Consider the following 22,853-nt stretch of genomic DNA (forward strand, 5'->3'; position numbering starts at 1 on the left):
ATTTTAATTCAAATTTCGCGCTCTAGAAAGGGAATTTTGAGAGGTTAGGTTACAAGTGTAAATAAATGACTATTGTTAGAAATTGATTTGTGTCATTACATTAGTCGTAACTAATTATATTTAATGATGGAAATTTGAAGATTTAATTGGTAATTTAATGTAAAAATATCCTTTTTCGAGCAAAAAGTACGTTCTAAATGCTTTCAAAAGTTATTTATTTTCGTTTGTTTTATAATTAAAAAGCCAGACTAATATAGTATTTCATAATTATCCTGAAAAAGTTCTCTACCAATTATTTTTGCATCATGTATGCTATTTTTAACGACAAAATCAACAGAATAAAAAAAATGACTGTAAAAAATCGTTCCAAATATACCCGCTCCGAATTTATCTGCCCTTAATCTCCTTAACAAATAATAATAAAATAAAACTAAAATAATATCCTCACGCGAAGAAAAAATTTTTTAGACAATTTTTGCTGTAAAAAATTCAAAATTTTTGAACTTTTTACACTCAAAGTACACCACGAGAAAGTTACGTTAGGTTAGTATATATACAAATATTGAATAAAAATTTTTCTAACTTCAAGTATCGATATCTCGAAAACGAAGCGAGGTATTGAAAAATTTTATTCTTCATTTTCGACTTATTTTTACAAAATGGCGGCATAGTCAAATCCAGGCTACACGGAAATCGTACTCGTGCCAATAAATCTTCAATTCTATTTGAATATGAATAATGTCTTTTAAATAGAAATTCCCCAAAATAGGTATACGATAATGTGATCAAGTACTTCCATAACGAAGTATGTTATCACGAATATCTCGTCGCTCGTCGCTCAATATTTTGAGAATGAGCCTAACCTAACCTAACCTATCTAAATTTTCAACCTCGAAAAAGTATGTGAAGGAATAATTTCCGCATCCTATATATATATATATATATATATATATATATATATATATATATATATATATATATATATTGGCAAAAACTACGATTTTAATCCATAAAAACTAGGCACTGAAATACACTGCCAGTTAACAAAAACAAACAGAGAAAATAAACTTTACTTGTAAAATTGGAAATGTGTTTTATATTTTCCTCACTATATTTACATTTTTGTTACGTCACATTGTATATTTAAATTGATCGTAATTCACAGATTTACAAAGTTTATGTGAAAAATTGTGCATACAATCCTTTAGTTTTTTATAAAATTATTTCCACCTGCCCTTTGAACCTGACCTGTTTTATCTGATCAGTATAATATATGTATCTTATGCAAAGAATAACCAACCGATAATACTTTTCTGTCTGATATTAAATAATGATCAAATAACGGAAAGGTATAATGTGTTATTGATATTATAAATAACTTTTATTTAAATCAACAAAATCTTCTCAGATTACGTAAGTAGCTATTTAAATTTCTTGGATAAAAGCTGATTCATTTCGATATTTTACAAGACAACTAAATTACAATAGGAATAATAATACATAGTGGGTTTGAGAAAACTGTACATCGATATTTGACAGTATTCATTAGATTTTAAGGAAATTTGTTTTAAGTTGTAAAATTTCCCTAATCTCATATTTTTTTAAAATGTCTGGCACATCATCATAAAAGCAATTAGATGGATTATTTAGATATAATGTTATAGTCTTTTTCAAAATGTATAGAGTAATAAAATGGGCAATTCCATCCAGTTTGGATCAATTTCGGTGTAGGTCTTGAAATAGTAGTAGAGGAGATGACAATTCCTCAGAGGACGAAGAATATTATGATTTTTTATTATTTAATTTCTGGAGAATGTATTTTTATATAATATTCAATAAAAAATAAGTGTACCTAATACTATGTACATAATGCCTAATTTTTATTATGTTAAAATAAAATTCTTTTCTTGTTCCTAGTATCCTACCGGCATGCCTTTGTCACACTATTTTCAGTGTTTGTGAATGGATAACAATAGGAATAAACCCATAAATAGACCCCAACCCGGGTGGTAATACGTGCACTTAATAAAAAGAAAGAATTTTACAATGAAATCAATGCCAAACTATGAAAGTGGCTTAAATATTCGTTGGGTCACTCCGTGGTCCCTTTGCATGAGGTTTTATTACCTTTCTGAAATAAACTATAGTAGATTATATTCACACCGTCTTTGCTTAATTGATTTAAACTGCAAATACAAACTCGTGGCCATGAATAACGCACTACCCTTTATTTCAATATCAAAACCTACAATGTTAATCTTTTGGGTTTCTTTTTTTTTCTATCACAAATAGTTAAATTATTTAAATATTAGCGATAAAACATAGCAGAATTTCTTCTTCTTCTTCTTCTTCTTCCTCTTTCAATAGGACCAGGCCCTGTTCAATCCTGTACGTTTGACTCTCTTCTTGGAGCTCCAGCTCTCGTACCACCTCTTTGGTGGTCTGCCTACAGATCTGCGAGTGTTTGGTTTATTAGTTTTAGCCCACTTTGCCCATCTGTCTTCTGGCATTCTTTCTACGTGATCCATCCAGAATCTTTTTCGTGCTTGACCCATTTCGCCACATCCTGTACGCCCAATTTTTCTCTTATGTCATCACTCCTTATTCGGTCCCTGAGGGTGATTCCCTAGATGATCCGCAGTATTTTCATCTCTGAGGCTCTCATTATTCTTTTTGTTGTTGATTTGAATTTCTTATCAACAAATAACTGGTTTTGTAGTTTTTTAAAATTTCATTTTCAAATTTTATGCATATTTAATGTTCCTTTCATTCTATTGTTGTACCAACTTGTGGACAGCAGTAATTTAAGTCAATCAAGGTGTGTTAAAGTCGAGACTAGTTAAACAAAAAATGAATAGATTTAGGCGGTTAAGTGAACGCGAAGTTGAAAGAATAGCCGAGTTAGTTGGGACAGGGACAAAGTTATCGTCAAGTGGCAAATCTGTTTGGCGTACACCACACAACCATTGGCAGATTGATGCAAAGATTTCGAGAGAACGGTACACATTCTAGGAGGTCTGGTCAAAGACGTCCTTCAGTTTTAACTCCTCGAGCATTTTTTGTAATTAAATTCATTAAGAAATCGGTCAATGACAAGTGTCGAGATCAACAGCCTTTTACGAGAAATCCGAAATGTAAATATCTCTGATAGATAAATAAGACAACACCTTCAGAATGCTGGTCTACACAGCAAAAGAACTCTCCAGGCACCTTTGCTAACCAGGCAGCTAGACTAAGATTTGCAAGGCAACATTTAGATTGGAATTTAGAAAATTGGTGCCAAGTTTTGTTTACGAATGAGACAAGTATCAGTCTAAGAGATCCAGATGGACGTAATCAAATTCGAAGACGGAGAGGAGAAAGATTTGCGCAGTCTTCTATCATTCCCAGGGTCTATCATGTTTTGGGGAGGAATTTGTTTTGATGCCCGAACAGAATTAGTGTCATTTCCTAGATCCGCCCTTAACGCAGCAAGATACATAACTGACATTCTTGAAAATCACCGTTTGGACCATTTATTGGTGATGATTTTCGTTTAATACATGACACGTTGCGGCAGATGTTCTGAATTACCTAAACGAAGTAGGAATTTATACCCTAGACTGGCCACCGAGAAGTCCAGATATGAATCCTATCGAGTATGTCTGGAATATTTTAAAACGCCGCATTCGTCGTCGAAATCCAATATAATGAAAATATCGGGTGTACACTTATATTTTATTTTTCCATAAGGTGTGAAGAACTGGTCGAATAGGAGACAGAGATTCGTCGGTTAAATTTGGTGGGATAAGAAGGATTTTTTCATATTTTTCAACTTGAATATTATATATTAAAAATTTTTAACCCCCAAAAATCATCCTTAACGACAAAAAAATCTACCAGCTCCAAAATTTAAAAAAATGTAAATAGTTTTTTGGTTTAGCAAATTAGTCGTTCAAAACGTAGATTTATAGGGAAATCTATAACCTATAAGTTTATAAACGTTTTAAATTTCTTTAGTCTTCTATTTAACGTTTAAAGGTTTCGATAATTGTTATCAGTCATACGCTAGGGTACGATTTGTAAGGTCAAATATGAGTTGTTTTAGAAATTACAAAAAATTTGGAAAAAGCAAAATGTTGGTTAAAAAAAGTACCGACTTTTTGTTCCTTATCAATTTTTATGTATATTTTATAATTTTTCAGAAATTTTGAAAAAAATGTATTTTAAAAAATTTCGAAAATATTCATTCTAAATAGTTGAAACTTTCAGAAATCATTATTAGTACGTTAATAAAATAAATCATCACTGAATTATAATTTTATTGCAATTTGGCTACTATTGCTAAGGGCGAAATTGATGTGTTCTCTACAAATATAAATCGATCTTATTTCGGTCATAACTTTCTTGGTTTTTATGTTAGACAGCAATTACCTCGAAAAGTTGACCGTTTTTCCGTTACTAACAGTGAATTTTAAAAAATGTTCGATCGATAAAAATATTCAACTTTCAATAAATTATAACTTGGTTTGTATTGTGTTTGTGTGTTAGCATATTTAAGGAAATTAGTTTTTTTGTCTTATTATAAGCTTAATTTTAGTTATTCACACTTACTCTGATAAAATCAAAAATATTCGAGTTATTCATGAAAAATCTTTGAAAAACGTGGTTGGTCTCAAGAAAAATTCAAGTTTTCAATCGCGATTTACTAAAAAACTATTGATTTATCAAAAAATGATTTTTAATTTAGAATGATTTAAAATTTAGAATTCTATCAATTTCCGTGCTTATTTTAAACATAAAATTTTCACAAGTGGTAGATATGGAAATCGGAGGTGAAACCTTGGTGGTAGCCTGGACTAATTTAAATTTTATATTGATACAAAGAATGATATTTTTTTAGATAAATACCAAAGGTAAGGAACAAATGTTATGGAAATATTCGCAATGAATATAGAATTTTGATCATTCGATGTATCAAAATAGAAGAACGTCGGCGCATTTAGAGTCAACATATTGATACATCGTCTGTTTAATTTAATCTTCGCTGTTAAATCTTTCACCCCTTAACTCAGCGTTTTGGTTTGCGAATAAAAAATAGTCGGACGAGACCAGATCGGCTATATAGTGGATGTTCAACATATGTGAAGCCAGATTCGCGTCCAGTAGCTTTGGAAAGTGAAGCGGCGTGAACTGGAGCATTGTCATGTAGCGCACAGCTGTGCTGATTTATCCGCACCTTTTTTTTTACTCAACTGTGTTAGTAAATTAAAGTGATATACCGCGTGTACAGTGTACATTTGATTCCTTGAAGTGAATCAAAAGAATACCTTTCTCTCTCCTTTCTGTTGTCACTTCATAGAATCTTTTCTTGGTGTCAGATCATAGTAAAAGGCAATAGTTTTATCGCCCGGTACAATTGATCGGATTACATTTTCTCGGTCATCGCGGCAAAGCTTTAAAAAACACAACATTCTATTTGACGCTGCTTTTATACAGTGCTGCAAATTAGACGTACCCACTTTGCACTAATTTCACTTAGAACAATTTCTTTCACTAATTTATTATTTCCTAGAGTAGTCACCGTCACAGGACCTCCAGCACGTGGGTCATCTTCTAGACTTTAATTGTTAAAACTGATGGATACAAGTCACCGTAAGCAGCCTCCATTCTGTTTTTGATTCGTATTCTTTAGTAAAAAATTTTATAACAGTGTTAAACTCAATTTATGATTTGACTGGGTGGAATGAACTGGAAGCAACAAATAGAAATTTTGTGTAAATCTTGTTGAGATTTGTTACTTACCCAACCGTACTTTATTTACTACAAAAGGCCAAGCACTGATGAAGCACTGTCAATTGTTAAACTTTGTTTGGTGCAAGTACATTTAATAAATTCTGAATTATGAAACGATGACCCCAGTTCAGCATTTATTTCTATGTTCTCATTTATCATATCTATGATAAGTTTATCGGTTCCATGATCCATTTATCGTCTTTCCTTTCGTTTTTGCTTTTGATCAAAAGATTTTATTATAAAAACTTTGCACGCTTTTATTAATATGGCATCTACCGAATACTTTATGAAACTTGTTGGTCTAGTAGAATTACAGAAAAAATAACCCAACTCGGACTAGTTGTTTTAGTTCGAGTTTTTTGTTTTTGCTTTTGAAAATAAAAGTAGTCGCATGTCCGTTCGAAAAAATTATTAATTTCATTCGTTTGATATTTCAGAATCTTTTCCCTTTTTCATTATGAAGATTTCATTGAAAAAATGCGCAATTGTAGTTTTAATGCACTTGATAACCATTTCTTATATGGTTGAAGCAAGGTGTCCGTCAATGTGTAATTGTACACAAGAAACAGTTTTCTGTATAAGTAGAAATATTGAAAAAATACCGAATTTCGATCCGCTAGAAAATAATCCCGTAGTGATTGACCTTTCTGGAAATAAAATCGGTAAGTCGATATATTAGTCTGAAATTATTCTGTTATAGTTCTTCCAATATCAATTGCGATCAATTTCAGATTGGTACTCATACCAAATTAAGAAATGTTTACTCCTCGTATAAAATTCGGTAAAACGTCAGTCCACGCGGACTCATTATCTCCACTATTTACCAATGAAAACATCGAATTGTAAACATAAATGTATTTCTATTGGCCGAAGCTGTCGAAATATTCCTTCCAGACATTCCGCGATAATCATTGGCGTGGTTTGGTGAGATTTAGAATACAATCACAGCAAGCTATTTTAAATATATTCGTATGCTTAGAAAAGGAACATTTTCAGCAATATGATATTGCAATCATAATAAAAAATGCTGAATTAACTGGAGTTAATAAATTTTCCATTTATCGAGTATTTACGAAAGTGTTGATAAAGCTTCTACAATTTACAGTTAGAGTTAAGAGTACAGGGCTAAAACATTAGAAGTAATACAGCAAATTATCCAGAGTACAATTATACCAGTTTAGAAACATTGTATCTAGGTTTGTCAGCATATAATTTTAAGCACAAAAAACTGACTAAACGGATGGCAATAACCGAATCGTCATCATCTTGTCAACATCGAACAATCATCGAATTCTTTGCGTCAATTATATGTTAAAACTTCGAATTTGGATTTTTAAAAACAAAAATTACCATTACAATATATGTTTATTAAGTAAAGTTAGAACAGAGAATGAATTATTAAAAGAAATGCAGTTTTTATTATCTTCCACGTTTCCGCGAAGTCATCACATTTATTATATGTTATCAGCTGTTACTTCATATGTAACTCCTCCCCTCTAAGATGAGAACAATACGGAGTGGTGTTCGATTTTGTACTCTTCTATTGAATTTTCTTCCTTTTTCTGGTTTTTGCAGCATTTTTGCAGCATTTTTGCAGGGTTTTCTTGATTTTCTTCTTAAAAATCCATCCCAGTATAAATAAAATTATGGCTAGTAAAGATAAGCTACCAGAAATTTTGGGATAGTGGTTGGATATTGGGATTTTTAGTGGTATAAGTTGATTCGTCATCCTGCTTATTTCTTGAATGTCTTCTAAATTGATTTTTTCCATTTTGGGTGTTTCGTATTCTGCAATCGTATCGTATTCTTCCGTAATTGGTTTGGGAAGAAGTAGTGGTTTTCCTCGTTGCATTTTGACGACGTTGAAGAATTTTTTCGCGTTGATTTCTATTTGACATGACTTTGGTATTTTTATTAGTGTAGGTTTTTTTACTTCTAGATATTTGTCTGTGTTGCATTTGGAAAAAACTTTTTCCGTTTTTGCTGGAATGATAATTATCTCGTCTTGTGTGATTTGTTCGGTAAGTGATTCTTCTAATTTTGAATTTATTTTTTGGCAACCTTTAGTCGATTGGTTTTCGAGGAGCTGCAGGGTGCAATTGTCGTCAGGACAGTGGTCTTCGATGCAGAAATATACATTTTCTAGTAGTGGACAGATTTCTTCTATAAATTGATTATTCGAGTTGTTTCGTGCCAGATAGGAGTATTTTTGGGAGAATATTTGGTTGTTTTGAATGATGGGGAAGAGGTGATATAATTTAAGGACTTCGGCTTTGATAATTGGTATATGTATAGCAAAAATTAATTTATTATTAGCAACCGAAATTTGAGTGCCTAAAAATTGGTAGTATGTTAGAATGTTTTTAAATTTTGTAATTTGGTTGTCAGGGTAAATTTTCTTTCTAAATATTTGCGAAAGCTATGGAGTCTTCCAAATTATCTAAGAATGTGATAATATTTTGACAGTCTAGATTTATTTGTGAAATGATTGCTTGAAAGGTTAAATACTCGTGTGATTCAGTGATTGATTTTTGCACGCTGATTTGAAATTTTTCGAGAGAATTTGCAAATTTTTCTTGATTTTTTGATAAGGTGTGAATTGTTACATTGTAATTTCTTATAAGATTCTTGGAAAGTGAACTTTGTAAGTTTATTTCCGTAATCATGTTTTGTTGGTTTGTTTCTAGAATTTTTATTGCGTTATCATATTTATTACCGTCATCGGTATCAAGTGTACCAAACAACCATTTTTGTAGTTGACCGACCCCGTCAAAGAAACTTCTTTTATTACGTATATGAGGTTGTAAATTATCAAGTTTCGTACGTGTAATTTTGATGAGAAATTCTGTTTTCAACAGCATGTCTTGAGATAAGGCATGATATGAGATTTCATTAGTTGCATTTCTCACTTCTAAATTATTTTTTATAATGAAAAAATGTTTTTCAATGTTGAACCATTGCTTAATAATAGGTTCTAAATTTAAATAAAGGTATGTTTACTATATATGAGACGGGAGTCTCCTAATTGTATCGGTAATAAAGGATTATCGATAGTAGTTAGGTCTATGTCTTCCGTAGCGTTACTCTTGTGCAGTTTTTGTATTGCCAGAAGTGCTAGGAATATTATTTTCATCTGCCCCATCTTCCTGAAAAATTTGTTTTTTATTAGTTTTGGGTTTTCTTGCACTTGCTTTGTGATAAATGTTTTTATCTGTTATCAATTTATTTTTTGTCTGAGCTAATATTTTCAATTTTTCGAATTTTGGAAGTTTTTTGTTTCTTGTTTTTGTACGAATATAGGCTACTTTTTCGTTCCTATCATTAATAATCTTTTCTTTTATGGTTTTATTGGTCTCTGTCATATTTTCGTAAAGTCTTGTGGTTGCTTGTTTATGAGCTTGTACATAGCCTGATATTATTATGTGATCATTAAGGTCAAAAGGGTTTGTTTCATTTATGTGTCCCTTTATTACCTCGAATGGTGTATATTTGGTGACACTATGAATTGAGTTGTTATACCCAAGTATGGCCCGTTTTATCAATTGATCTGATGTGAGACTTCGATTTTGTTCTCTTAAACATCGTACATGTTCAATAAGTGTGGAATGAAACCTCTCCACGGGGCTATTTGAATTGCTGTTTCTAGCGGTTGTGAAGTGAAGTTCAATTTTGTAAAGTTCGCAAAAGTTTTCAAGATCTTTATTTTTAAATTCCGTACCCGAATCTGCTGTTATTTTTATGGGCAATCCATGGTGTGTTATAAAATTAAATAGGCATTCTACTATAGATATTCCGTTTACAGCTGATAAAGGGTAGGCTTGGCCGTATCGAGAAAATGTATCTATTACGGTTAAGTAAGTGTTTCCTGAAATTTGAAAACAGTCAATATGGATATGTTGAAAAGGACGTGAAGTGGTTGGTGTTAGGTTGAATTTTACTACTGGTGGGTTTCGATCGTATTTGTTTTTTTGACAAATTTCGCAATTATTCACGTATTCTACAATGTCATCGGACATTTTTGGCCAATAAAATCGTTTACCAAGTGCTATTTTCATTTCGTTACTACCGCGGTGGCAAGTTTTAGTTTCATGATAAAATTTGAGTTTCTCTACTTGTGCTTCTTTAGTTTGTAAATCCTCTAAAACGGTGTTACTTTGTATAATTTTAAAAGCAGAATTTTTGAAGTACGATTGCATCGTAGTCGTGAATATTCTAGGTAAATCGCGGTGTTTGAAATAAATAGCGTATCTTTTGTTTGGGGCGATGTGTTCTTTTACAAAATTTATTATATGAAAGGAAGAAATGTTTGAGGGTAGTGTAACATATAATCTAGTATTGTCGAAAATTTTGGCAGTTTTACATTTGATCGATTCTATTTCTCCAGTTGTTATGAATATTTGGTTCTTGTATGTGTTTAATACTCTCTCGGTAATTGGAATAGAAAAAATAGGATTCTCTATCGACGTATGTTGAGTTTCAATGTCAGATTCTGAGTTTGAATCTTGAGGTCTATCTGATTCTTTTTGTATGTCTCGAACTATATTTGTTTCTTGATTTACGGTGTCAGTGGGTCTTATATTATTCAGTATTTCCTCGAGGTCAGGGCTAGAGAGTGGAGGAATTTCGTCAGGATTTTGTAGGAAGTTTTCTATTATTTCGTCCGCATCTCCTACGTTATTTATTATTGATTCATTATCCATAGCATTCAATTCTATGCATGGATTTCTACTTAGGGCATCTGCGGCTGAGTTCGACGATCCTTTTTTATATTTGATGATGTAGTCGTACTCTTCTAATTTCAATCTCCATCTGACTAGCATAGAATTTGGGTCTTTCATGGAGAAGAGCCATTGCAGTGGCTTGTGGTCTGAATATATTGTGAATTTTCGGCCGAAAAGGTATGGGCGAAAGTATTTGCAGCTCCATACTATTGCTAGGAGTTCTTTCTGAATCGTTGAATAGTTTATTTCGGCTGGATTGAGAGTCCTTGATGCATAGCATATAGGGTGGTTATTTTGTGAAAGAACTGCGCCTATTGCGTAGTTGGAACTATCTGTAGTTACTTCAAATTCTCTATCGAAATCCGGATAAATTAAAACTGGTTCAGACGTTAAGATATTTTTACATGTTTCAAAACAATCTATAAATTTTTTTGTATGTATTACTTTTTCGTTTTTCTTCAGGCATTTAGTCATGGGTTTTGTGATTTTAGCAAAATTTTTTATAAATTTACGGTGGTATCCTAATAATCCTAGAAAAGATTTTATTTCTTTTTGTGTTTGTGGTAAGGGAAAGTTCTTAATAGCTGAGAATTTTTTTGGGTTGGGTTTTATCCCGTCTGTTGTTACTATATGACCTAGAAATTCTACCTCTTTTCGTAGGAATTCTGATTTGTCTAATTGAATTTTAAGTTTCACTTCGCGTAGTTTCGAAAAAACAAGTTTTAAATTTTGAAGGTGTTCTTGAAGTCCGGTACTGAATATTATTATGTCGTCCATATAGACCATACACACTTTATTTTGGAGATCCTTTAAAATTCATCCATAACACGTTGAAAGGTGGATGGCTTGTTTCTTAACCCAAACGGCATTCTAAGAAACTCATAATGGCCGTTATCGACAGTAAAAGCTGTTTTTGGTATGGAATTTTTGTCCATTTGGATTTGATGAAAACCAGCCAAAGGTCAATAGTTGAAAAATAGTTTGATCTTCCCAGTTTGTCGAGAATCGAATTAATATTTGGTATCGGATATCGATCTGGGATCGTTTTTTCGTTGAGTTTCCGATAATCGATGACCAGACGATATTTTTGTTTCCCCGATTGGTCTTCTTTTTTATTGACTATCCAAATAGGGGATGACCATGGTGAAGTTGAGGGCCGTATTATGCCTTTATCCAGCATTTCATCTATCTGGTTATTTATTTCTTGATTATGAATATAGGGATATCTGTACGATTTACAATGTATAGGAATTTCGTCGGTCGTTTTAATTTCGTGCTTTGTTCTTGCCGTGAAGGATAATTTATCACCCGGTTTAAAGAAGATGTCTGAAAATTTCAGCTTTTTCTTCCGCGTTCATGTGGTTTGTCCTAATTAATTGAGATATATCGATATTTTTTTTTGATTTATTATTGTCTTCGTTATTTAAATTTAGAAACGAATTAACATTAAAGGTATCATAACTAGTTTTTTCAAATGACTCTACTTCTAAAGGTTCTTTAAGATTAACTGAAATTGTTTGATCTGTTTTGTTTTGGATTTCTACAAGAGCAAATCCGTTTCTGGCATCAGTCAAAATTTGCGGTATATATAATGGTCCTATTTTACCTTCATTTATCAATATTTCTCCATTAAAAATAGAAACAGGTAACTTCTTTAGAATTTTTTGTTGTGGTTCTACTGAGAATAATATATTTGAGTTTTCTTTCCGTTTATATCTGAGAGGTATCTCAGTATTTGGTCCTATTAATTTGTTATTTATAAGATCAATATTAAAGTTCATATTTCTTAAATCATTTAGTCCTATAATACCATCGAAATATTCGTGGAAATCAAATAATAGAAAGGAGATGAAATAGTTTGGATTCTGAAATTCAGGAAATGCTCTAAGTGTTGATTGATATACAATATCTCGACTACCCACAGCTGTCTTAATTTGTGCATTGATTCGATCAACGGAATTTGGATAAGTTTTTTCTATAATATCAGGTTTAATAATTGAACGTGAACTACCGGTATCTATAAGTAATTTTAATTTGGGATTATTAATTTCTATGTAAGGTAATGCGTTTTCTGTTGAGATGTTAATTTCTACTAAGGTATTCCTTGTTGTTGGCTCGTTTGGATAAAATTTTCATTTTCTGTCTTGTCATAGATATAGTACATTTGATTTTGGTCATTATCGTCCGTATTTTGGTTCTGATAGTAATGTTGTTCGTCTGATTGGTCGTAATCGTTTGTGAATAGCTCTTCGGAAGTAAAATTTGAATTCTGTCCAGAATTTCGAAATTGTTGATTTCGATTATAATTGTTATTATTTGGCCATCTTTGTCTTTGTGATAATGTGGAAGAATTTCTTGAAGTCGTTGACATAGGTGTTGGTTTAGGAAGTTGGTGCATGGGTTTTTGGTTTGGTCTGAAAACGTTTTGTGGAGGTCCGAATACTTGTTTGTTCGTCGGGTATTGTCTGGGGGGCATTTGTCTAGGTTGGATGTTAATAGGTTGACTGGGGAATTGATTAACTGGTTTATTATTATCAACGGAATGATAGGGTTGTTGGAAAGAGGGTTGTGTTTGGTTTTCGGGATAGTATCTTGGTTGTGAATAAGGTTGTCGATAATCGTTTAGATAGTATTACTATTAAATCTGGACGTCGTTGCTCGGTTATTGTTATTTAAATTTTTCAAAGTTTTCAAATTCGTTCAGATAGGCCATTGCATCTTCCAGTGAGGCTGGATTTTTAAGATGCAAGTTATTTCTTAAGGTACTACTACAACCTGCTATAAAAGTACTAAGTGCAGTTTTATCATAATGGTTCATTTGGCACACTTTCTCCGCGTTAGTTATGTTAGGATTATTACTAATTTTCTGTGCTATACTACTTCTTAATAATTGAATTCGACTTCCAAAGTTCATCAATGGTTCGTTCCTAAATGGTTTCATTCTAGTGAGTTCTTGTACTAAACAGTCAATATTTCTACGATCAGCGAAACACTGAATCAGGGCTTCTTTCAATCTCGGCCAATCTGTTAACTCAGCACGATTACCTACTAATATTTCTGCTTTATCTATAAGTTTTTCTTGAACTGATTCTCACCTAATTAGAAATTTATTTAACGTGTAGTCTGGTCGAGAAAAAATAAACCTGCCGAAATTAGTTCTCCGTCTCGGAAAAATATGGTTGATGGCTTAATCGATCCGGAATGGCATCCCGAAAAAGACGTCTTTCGTCTTTTTTCCGGGAGAAAAAAATTACAATTGTTATTAACAAAAAACTGGATGAAAAAAAGAGGGGTCCAGTTTTTTGAAAATTTCTCAAAAAGTATAAGTCGTAGGTCAAATATTCAAAAAGATTCTGAAAGAGCAGGAAATTTCAGCTAGGAAGTCTCCGATTCCCGAAATCGTACGACCAATATTTATAATTTTTATTTAACATTGAAAATAGGCTCCCACGCGGCAGTTTTGGCATGCGCGCGACGCTGCCATTTCGGAGTCTCGCTTTTAAATAATTTTTTTATGCAACTAAATGTTTATAAAAAAATTTCAAAAAATTCAGGTATTATCTAGAGACTTCAAAGATTATGACCCCGTGTTTTAGAAAGTTTAATAACCATTTTTCAAAAAGTTAGGCTATTGTTAATTAACAGTTATTTTGCTGATTTTCGCTGTTATAAAAGGCGGTGTAAAAGTTTAAATAATTATCCTGAATTTTTTTCCTCTCGTAGATTCCTTTTTATTAATATCCTGAACAAGATGGCATAAAAAAAAATTAAAAAATTTTTTTATTTCATTAATTATTAATTTTTAATCAAGTTAAAAAAAGAAAAATTGATAAAATATTATTTAAACTATTTTTTTTCAATAACTTTAAGCCAGGTATGATTTTATATTCATCCTTGGCACCATATTGGAATTTTAAAAATTTGTTTATGCCATTTGTTTATAAAAAATTTTTAAACAAATGGACTAATTGAATATTTTTCAAAAATTTTTTTTCACCACATTATTAGCCTGAGAAAATAATGATTTTTTAAAAAAAATTTTTTCTTAATAACAATATCTTATTGTTTATAATCGTTTTTTTAATATAACTATTATTTAAATAAATATTTAAGAAATTTTTTTTTCTTAAAAATCATTATTTGCATTTCTCTACATAATGGCAAAAAAAAAAATTTTTTACTCGTAATTTATTCATTTGTTTATTAAACAAATTGTTATAAACAATTTTTTTTTCTTGTTTTATTTTTTTTTCGGTAGATGAAAAAATTAGAAAAACAACGATCTGCAACAATAGGGCAAAAAAAATTTTCTACTATTTTTTATTGAATTTTATAATTTTACTGTATGACTATTTAAAAAATAGTTTAAATAATATTATATCAATTTTTCTTTTTTTAACATGATTAAAAATTAATAATTAATGAAATAAAAAAATTTTTTAATTTTTTTTTATGCCATCTTGTTCAGGATATTAATAAAAAGGAATCTACGAGAGGAAAAAAATTCAGGATAATTATTTAAACTTTTACATCGCTTTTTATAACAGCGAAAATCAGCAAAATAACTGTTAATTAACAATAGCCTAACTTTTTGAAAAATGGTTATTGAACTTTCTAAAACACGGGGTCATAATCTTTGAAGTCTCTAGATAATACCTGAATTTTTTGAAATTTTTTTATAAACATTTAGTTGCATAAAAAAATTATTTAAAAGCGAGACTCCGAAATGGCAGCGTCGCGCGCATGCCAAAACTGCCGCGTGGGAGCCTATTTTCAATGTTAAATAAAAATTATAAATATTGGTCGTACGATTTCGGGAATCGGAGACTTCCTAGCTGAAATTTCCTGCTCTTTCAGAATCTTTTTGAATATTTGACCTACGACTTATACTTTTTGAGAAATTTTCAAAAAACTGGACCCCTCTTTTTTTCATCCAGTTTTTTGTTAATAACAATTGTAATTTTTTTCTCCCGGAAAAAAGACGAAAGACGTCTTTTTCGGGATGCCATTCCGGATCGATTAAGCCATCAACCATATTTTTCCGAGACGGAGAACTAATTTCGGCAGGTTTATTTTTTCTCGACCAGACTAGTGTTACTGTTACCGTCATACGGTTTAATATTATCAATTCTAGACTTTAAAAGATCCCAGTTCATCTCAGGCATATTTAAAGTTGAATTTATTGATTTGAAAGAATTAGTGAATTGTTTATTAATATTCCGTTGAGTGTTAATATTATTTTTGTTGTCTAATCCTATATTTGAAATTCCGTTAATTATTTCATCAATATCGCTCATGAAAATAAATTAAAATTAATTATTATAATAAGCAATTTATTCGCAATGAACAAAATTTAACTATCTTTACTAAAATCCTTATACAGAGGGGTTTGGAAAGGTAAAAAGGAAAAGGCACTTACAGATTGTTCGTCGATTCGAGCGCTCTGCTTTCCTGCTCCTTTTCTTGATTCCCTGCTCCTGTTGCCACAACTTAAGGTGTAGAAACTCCAAGGTCCCGAATTTCACTTCCGGCACAATGCGAAACTGTTCACTTCCGCAACCCGTGCGTATCCTACTGACTGCGCCAATTATATGTTAAAACTTCGAATTTGGATTTTTAAAAACAAAAATTACTATTACAATATATGTTTATTAAGTAAAGTTAGAACAGAGAATGAATTATTAAAAGAAATGCAGTTTTTATTATCTTCCACGTTTCCGCGAAGTCATCACATTTATTATATGTTATCAGCTGTTACTTCATATGTAACTCGTCAGATAAAAGACTACCGAAGCTCTAATAGACGAATGGGGTACAAAAAGGGCTCAGTTCACGTCTGGTACCCTGTTTAAACCAAATCCCCTTACAGGCAGGTACATTTTACTCGTCTATTTACGTTTTCTATTGGTCTATAACTTAATTCGTGGGGTTTGATAAGAGATCGCGTAACTTGTATATTATTACCTCGTTCCAATATTCCGAACCTGCATTGGAAAGCTACTGTTATTGTACGTCTTTTCAGTATATATCACTCATTTGAATCGTTAACAACAATAATTTTTTTTCACTCAAATAAGTCGAACTTTTTTCCTGAAAAAGTGTTTTGCTGGGAGTTTTTCTTCATTACTTTAATAAGAAGAAAAATGCTGCCGAAAGTCATTGTCAAGTTTATGGTGAACATGCTCTAGCTGAGCAAGCGTGCCAAAAGTGGTTTGCACGATTTAAAAGTGGTGATTTTGGCTTGGAAAACGATGAACGTCCTGGGCAGCCAAAAAAGTTTGAAGATAATGAACTGAAAGCATCAATCGTCGAAGATTGTTGCCAAACACAAGAAGAGTTCGAAGAATCTTTGGATGTCACTCAAGCAGCCATTTCAAATCGTTTAAAAGCAGTTTGATATATTCAAAAGCAAGGAAATTGGGTTCCACATGAACTCAAGTCGAGAGACGTCGAAAGGCGGTTTTGCATATCCGAAATGCTGCTGGAACGTCACAGAAGGAAGTCATTTTTGCATCGGATTGTTACTGGTGATGAAAAATGGATCCATTACAACAACCCCAAGCACAAAAAATCATATGTGAAATCCATCCAACCAGCCAATTCAACGTCGAAGCCGAATATTCATGGCGCGAAGGTAATGTGTTGTATTATCAGCTGTTAAATCCGGGTGAAACCATCAATAGAGAACGCCACCGAATACAATTAATCCGTTTGAAGAGAGCAGTAAGTAGCCAAAAAACGCCCGGAATATGCGACCAGACACGAGGCAATAATTTTCCATCATGACAACGCTCGGCCCCATTTTGCTATTCCGGTTAAGAACTATTTGGAAAACAGGGGATGGGAAGTTTTACCTCACCCGCTTTATAGCCCAGACCTTGCCCCTTCTGACTACCATTTGTTTCGGTCGATGCAGAACGCCCTCACTGGGATACGGTTCGCATCAGAGAAAGATATCAAAAATTGGCTTGATTCATTCTTGGCTGCCAAGTTTTTTGGGATGGGATTTACAAATTACTAGAAAGATAGAAAAAGGTCATAGCTTCAGATGGGCAATAATTTGAATAATACTATTGTACATGTTTTTTTTTTTTAAATAAACGTTCAAATTTCAAATTTGAAAAAAACAGCACGAATTAATATTCAGTTCTAGCAAGTTAATAAGTTATGATAATGATTTTTTTATTAGTAGGTAGATCAAACAAAATTGTCGGCAAGGATTTTTATAATCTGCAATTCATATTGGAAGAACTATACGAATTACTGTGATATTTATTTTTTTTAGGTGAAAGTACATTTTATTTAAGTGATAATTGCTCAAAATATTACATTGTTCTTTAAATAACAACAAATAAATTAATGAAAGTATTTACTAAGCACCGGTTTGTGTAGATAGTGCGGATAAGTTGAACGGTATAATCTAATTTTCCAAATTACTTGATGATTATAAAAAATACTAAAACACTCCAGAAATGAAGTTATATTCTTCAACGAGAAAGTACGTTCCAAATTTTCAACCTTTGAATGACATGTACAACCCCTAAATTTATGAATGGGCTTACGATATTTCGTTTGATAAATTTCATAGTAGGATTGTGGCAAAATTTGAACACCAAAGTGTACTATTTCCAATATATTAACTGAATGAATATGTATGTATTATCAGGAAATTAATTAGTTGAGAATTGCGATGTCATATATTTTATTATTTCTTTACAAAAACATTAAATTCATCAACTTTAACATTCAATATTCATGACAACGCAATTTTCAACTGATTACTTACTTGATGATGAAAACATAGTTATTCGAAACTGTTCTGTAAAGAGTCCTATAAATGATAGACTACTAAAATTCATTAAAATTTATTGTAAAGTGATCGTCCTCAACGTCTTAGTTGAGCGGTTCCATATGTCCCTTAGACACGTGTAGTTCCATTAATTTTAGCTTTTCTATACAATAGGATTATTATTTAAGACCGCATAAACATGCATAGTATGGTTAGTTTTTACAAGATTGTGAATTAACATTTAATTTACATAGTCACTCAAATCGGGAGTCTTCTCAATGTTTCCTGTACGTCTTTGTGGAACCGAACTCCCACAAGACATAGATCGAAAGTTTGGGGACGGAAGTACTTTTGAATTTGGCGACTTACAGACTTTGGGTTCGAGTGACACATTTTGAGATTGTTTTGTTTATTGGCACCAACATTTTTACTAACATTGATTAGGTTTTGCATTATAAGAACCAGATATGAATTGCTATTACGACGGTAAATGTGACCAGAATTTCATTGAATCAAATATTAACGCGGTTCTCTAGAAAACTTTATTATCTTTGTATCTCTTTAAGATTAATTATACCTAGACATAATCTGATATATTTATGTACTATTCAACAAGAACTTTTTTTTAGCATTAATTGGTCCTGACGATCTTTCGTTTGAAAAAAGTATGTACGTGAAAGAATTGTACCTCAATTATTCTGAAATAATAGACATTGATAATGAAGCTTTTGATGATTTGGAAAATCTACAAGAACTTTATTTGGGCGATAATTTACTTCGAGTCATTCCTGATGATTTTATTCAGGAATTAACTGATATGGTTCTATTGGATTTATCAGGCAATCCATTCGAAGGTAAGATGAGACTTAATTTTATCTAGTTGTTTGATAACAGCCCAACATACATTTATGTGATTACGAACTTTTTTTGAAAAATGTATACTTTTTTAGTTATTAATTTTTTTGTAAAAAATTTGACCGTTGCAGACCCTTATAAATTATTTTTTTACGGGGATACCCTTGAAGATATGAAAATGGTTTCGGTTCGATTGCTTTCAGCAAGGTCAAACGTATTTGAATCTTTGTTGAAAAAGTTCTCATTTTATACAGGGTGTGTATAAAATGTGTTGTTGGTTCCACGACCGAGAAATTAAACTAACAATAAAAAAAATCAAAAACGACATTTTTAAAAAATACAATTGTGTATATTAATTACGTTAACGATTATTTAAAATCATATACATATTTCATATTTTTTTATTGTCAATTAAATAAAATTGTTGTAGGAAATATAATAAATAAACAACCTTTTACATTTTTTTTATTAAACGTTTATTATATGTATAATTTTTCAAAAACTTACTTATTTATTGAAATTAATATAAGAAAATTTATATAAATTTAATTAAAAAGATATTTACAATTAACAGTAGACTTATTCAGTAAAATTAATGTAAGAAAATTTATATAAATTCAATTAAAATTATATTTATAAACAAAACAATTACAATTTCATGTTTTTATGATAGTTTACGAAATAGTCAACTAAGCACAAGGGGGGTTTATTTGGATAGGCCAGGCCGGGATGTTCATGATTATGTCGTATTCTAACTTCTAAAAGTCGAAAAAATGAACAAAAATACACTGTGAGAAATATATAAACGATATTGTTTTTAAAAGTTAGAATGGGATAAAGTGAAATCAGAAAAAATAAAAACAGAATGTTTTATGGAGAAATATATACCAAAACTTGAAAAATAACTAAAAAAAACAAAACAAAGAATTTAAAAATGAAGATAATTCTAAAAATGGTCTCAAAAATAAATGTTTGGTCCAATTTACAAAAATGTTTATACACAACTTGCGAAGTTATTTATCAAAAATAGACTGAACGAAATGTTGAAATTAAATATTTTAAATTAGAAAAAATATCAATTTATGTTAGCGATTTAGTTATTTAGTTGTCATATTTATTTTTTAAAATGATTTTACTTACATACAGGTGGAATTAATAGCTATAACAAAAGTAAAATCTACGAAAAATGTGTTTCACTTACCTTCATTTGTCCTATTTTAAAACGGTAAACGGCGTATTGTACACTGTTTTTTCGTTAATCACGGGAGTGCAAAGCCGAGTCCTTTGGTTGTAACTGATAGTCAGTGGTTAAGGAATCGAAGAGCGCGCCGGCACGCTCTCCGTATTGAATATTATCAACTCCTACTTGATTACGGTGTTTCAGTGTATAAGACAAAATTTTTTATAGTACTAACAAAAACAATGACTATCTACATAATACGTTCTTCTATTTTGAGTTGATACACGTAACTTAAAAATCTTTTTTTTTAGGAGAAATGCCTGTAATCAAATCGGAATCCTTGGAGCTACTGGCCCTTAGTAACTGTCAAATCACGAAAGTTAGTTCCGAAGCTTTGAAATATTTGCCAAACTTAAGAATGTTATTACTTCACGAAAATAACATCCAATACATTAACCCGGAAGTTTTTGAACCTTTGTCAGAAATTTTTCTTAAGTTATCTTATAATACTTGGATGTGCAACTGCAAAACAATGGAACTTTTCGATTACTTGTCGCAAAAGAATTTTATTGATACATCGGAGCCTTACCAATGCATTTTTAATAATGTGAGTTACAACATTTTTGAATTCCAGCAATCCGAAGAGCACAGTACTATGTGTGAAGTCAATTACACCCAAAATATAAAGGAAACTGGAGAAGAACAAAGTGTAGGTAATTTAATTGTGATTAACGATAGCGAAGACGCAGCTATAGACATTTCGCAAGGGCATTTCTACGATGAAATAGATCACGAAGAGCAGCATGCTATTTTGGAACAAATGAACAAAAATGGAGAAACGTCCATTCTGTCTCTCCGTATTTTTTTAATTGCGATATTAAATTTTGTAATGGGAGTATTTTTTGGAGTTTTTCTCAATCACTTTGCGAAAGTTAGAAAACAATTAGAAATGTCAGATAGTACTTCTCAACTTATTAACTCGGTTGAATAAAAATTATACGTTACTTTTATTTTTTTTATTCATATCTATTTTCAGTGTCTTCTTCCATCAATTTTTATCCACACAAGTACTTTCATATATATAATAAAGAGCACCAAGTAATGTTATAAATTCTAATGGTTGCAGCTTCTGTTTGAATTTTGAAAATTCCGCCAATTCCCTCAACGCTCACTTGATCCCACTTTTTGACAAGTGGAATGCACCATTAGCGTATGCTATTGAAAATCAATTTTGGCAATCTATACCACCAATCAGAGGCATCGTCTTTGTAAAGTTCAATTTAGAAAATTACATAAGTGTCATACACAATTTAATAGACGTAAAGTTTCCCGGACGACAATATTGGTAACTGTATAGTTTTTGTCGACATTGACAACTCGAAAACTACATACTCAAGTTGTATCACAGATCACTTATATTTAAATGGATGAATGGATCACAAGTTATTTAGTATAACCATATATTTAATACTAATATAAAAGAATAATATTCTATTCTTTATACAATGGTATTAGCATTGTATTTATTACTGTACGTCGTAACTTGAATTACGTGTTTTCTTAGCTTTGGTTGCCGAATTACCCCAATAACAGATGGCGCCAAAATTATTTAAAATATTATTTTCAACCCTTAAGAATTGTTGTAAAGTTACTTATTTTGGGTGCCTATAGCAAAGTTGCAATTTGAATTCATTATTGTATTGTGTTCGTTGTTGAGTTTGTTGTTGAGTTTCGTTGGTTGTGCATTTGGATTATTTTTTTATTTGAGAATCTTTGAACTTGGATATATATTTCATTTTTAAGGTAAGTGGATGTTATTACAATTAATATACATCACTACTCTCTTAGTTAATATATTCAAATTATAAGAGGCGCTAGGTGTATAAATGCTTCAGCTTACAATTTCGAAAAAAAAACTGTATATTTAGCGAACTACTTACTAAAATGTATTTATATAACAAATAATCACTTCTTTTCAATTTTTTAGAAATGGCTGGAAATAAGTGTGTTTATTTCAAGTGTGGACTAAGTAAGAGATCAGATCCTACAATTAAAATGTACCGATTTCCTGTGAATGACTCTACCAGATGTCAAAAATGGGTACATACACTCGGGTGAGTTATTCTTAAGACAATTATTTTTATTTATTTATTTATTTATTTAAAGAAATAAAAAATAGTGAATGTGAATAAATGACTGTTTACAAATTTTCAATACTAAACATAAGTAGGTATTTAATTATCGTTAAATAAAAGATAATTCGTCCAATAGTTTTTTCTGATAATGAGTTTATTTGTATTATGGTCGCATTGCATATTATACGAGTACAATGATTTACTACAAATTCCAAATCCATTCAATCTTATAAACTTATCAAAAGTACTTGAATCATACCTAAATTTAAACTTAGAAGCCACCTTTATAGTAAAGACAAACAGAATAGAATAAAACATTTTTGAAAATATTTCAAACTTATACATAAACACAACTAACCAACTGAACTTGCCTTCGCGAGGCAAACATATAGGTTTTT

General features: G+C 31.2%; 1 protein-coding gene across 3 annotated transcripts; it reads left to right on the plus strand.

The window, feature by feature from the left end:
* Nucleotides 1-1,282: 1,282 nt before the first annotated feature.
* LOC130903935 (slit homolog 3 protein-like) lies at nt 1,283-21,324 on the plus strand. 3 transcript variants are annotated; one of them, XM_057816334.1, is made up of 5 exons: nt 1,283-1,413; nt 5,555-5,634; nt 6,213-6,437; nt 18,915-19,139; nt 20,632-21,324. In XM_057816334.1, the coding sequence occupies exons 2-5, from the start codon at nt 5,619-5,621 to the stop codon at nt 21,309-21,311; spliced, it is 1,146 nt and encodes a 381-aa protein (XP_057672317.1). In that variant the 5' UTR covers nt 1,283-1,413; nt 5,555-5,618; the 3' UTR covers nt 21,312-21,324. The 3 variants fall into 3 exon arrangements, with proteins under 3 accessions (XP_057672317.1, XP_057672319.1, XP_057672318.1); XM_057816335.1 differs by having other exon boundaries at nt 1,298-1,413; nt 5,560-5,634; XM_057816336.1 differs by lacking the exon at nt 5,555-5,634 and having other exon boundaries at nt 1,284-1,413.
* The last annotated feature ends 1,529 nt before the right edge of the window (nt 21,325-22,853 follow it).

Source organism: Diorhabda carinulata, chromosome 2 (assembly GCF_026250575.1).
Source record: "Diorhabda carinulata isolate Delta chromosome 2, icDioCari1.1, whole genome shotgun sequence".
Classification (NCBI taxonomy): Eukaryota; Metazoa; Arthropoda; class Insecta; order Coleoptera; family Chrysomelidae; genus Diorhabda; species Diorhabda carinulata.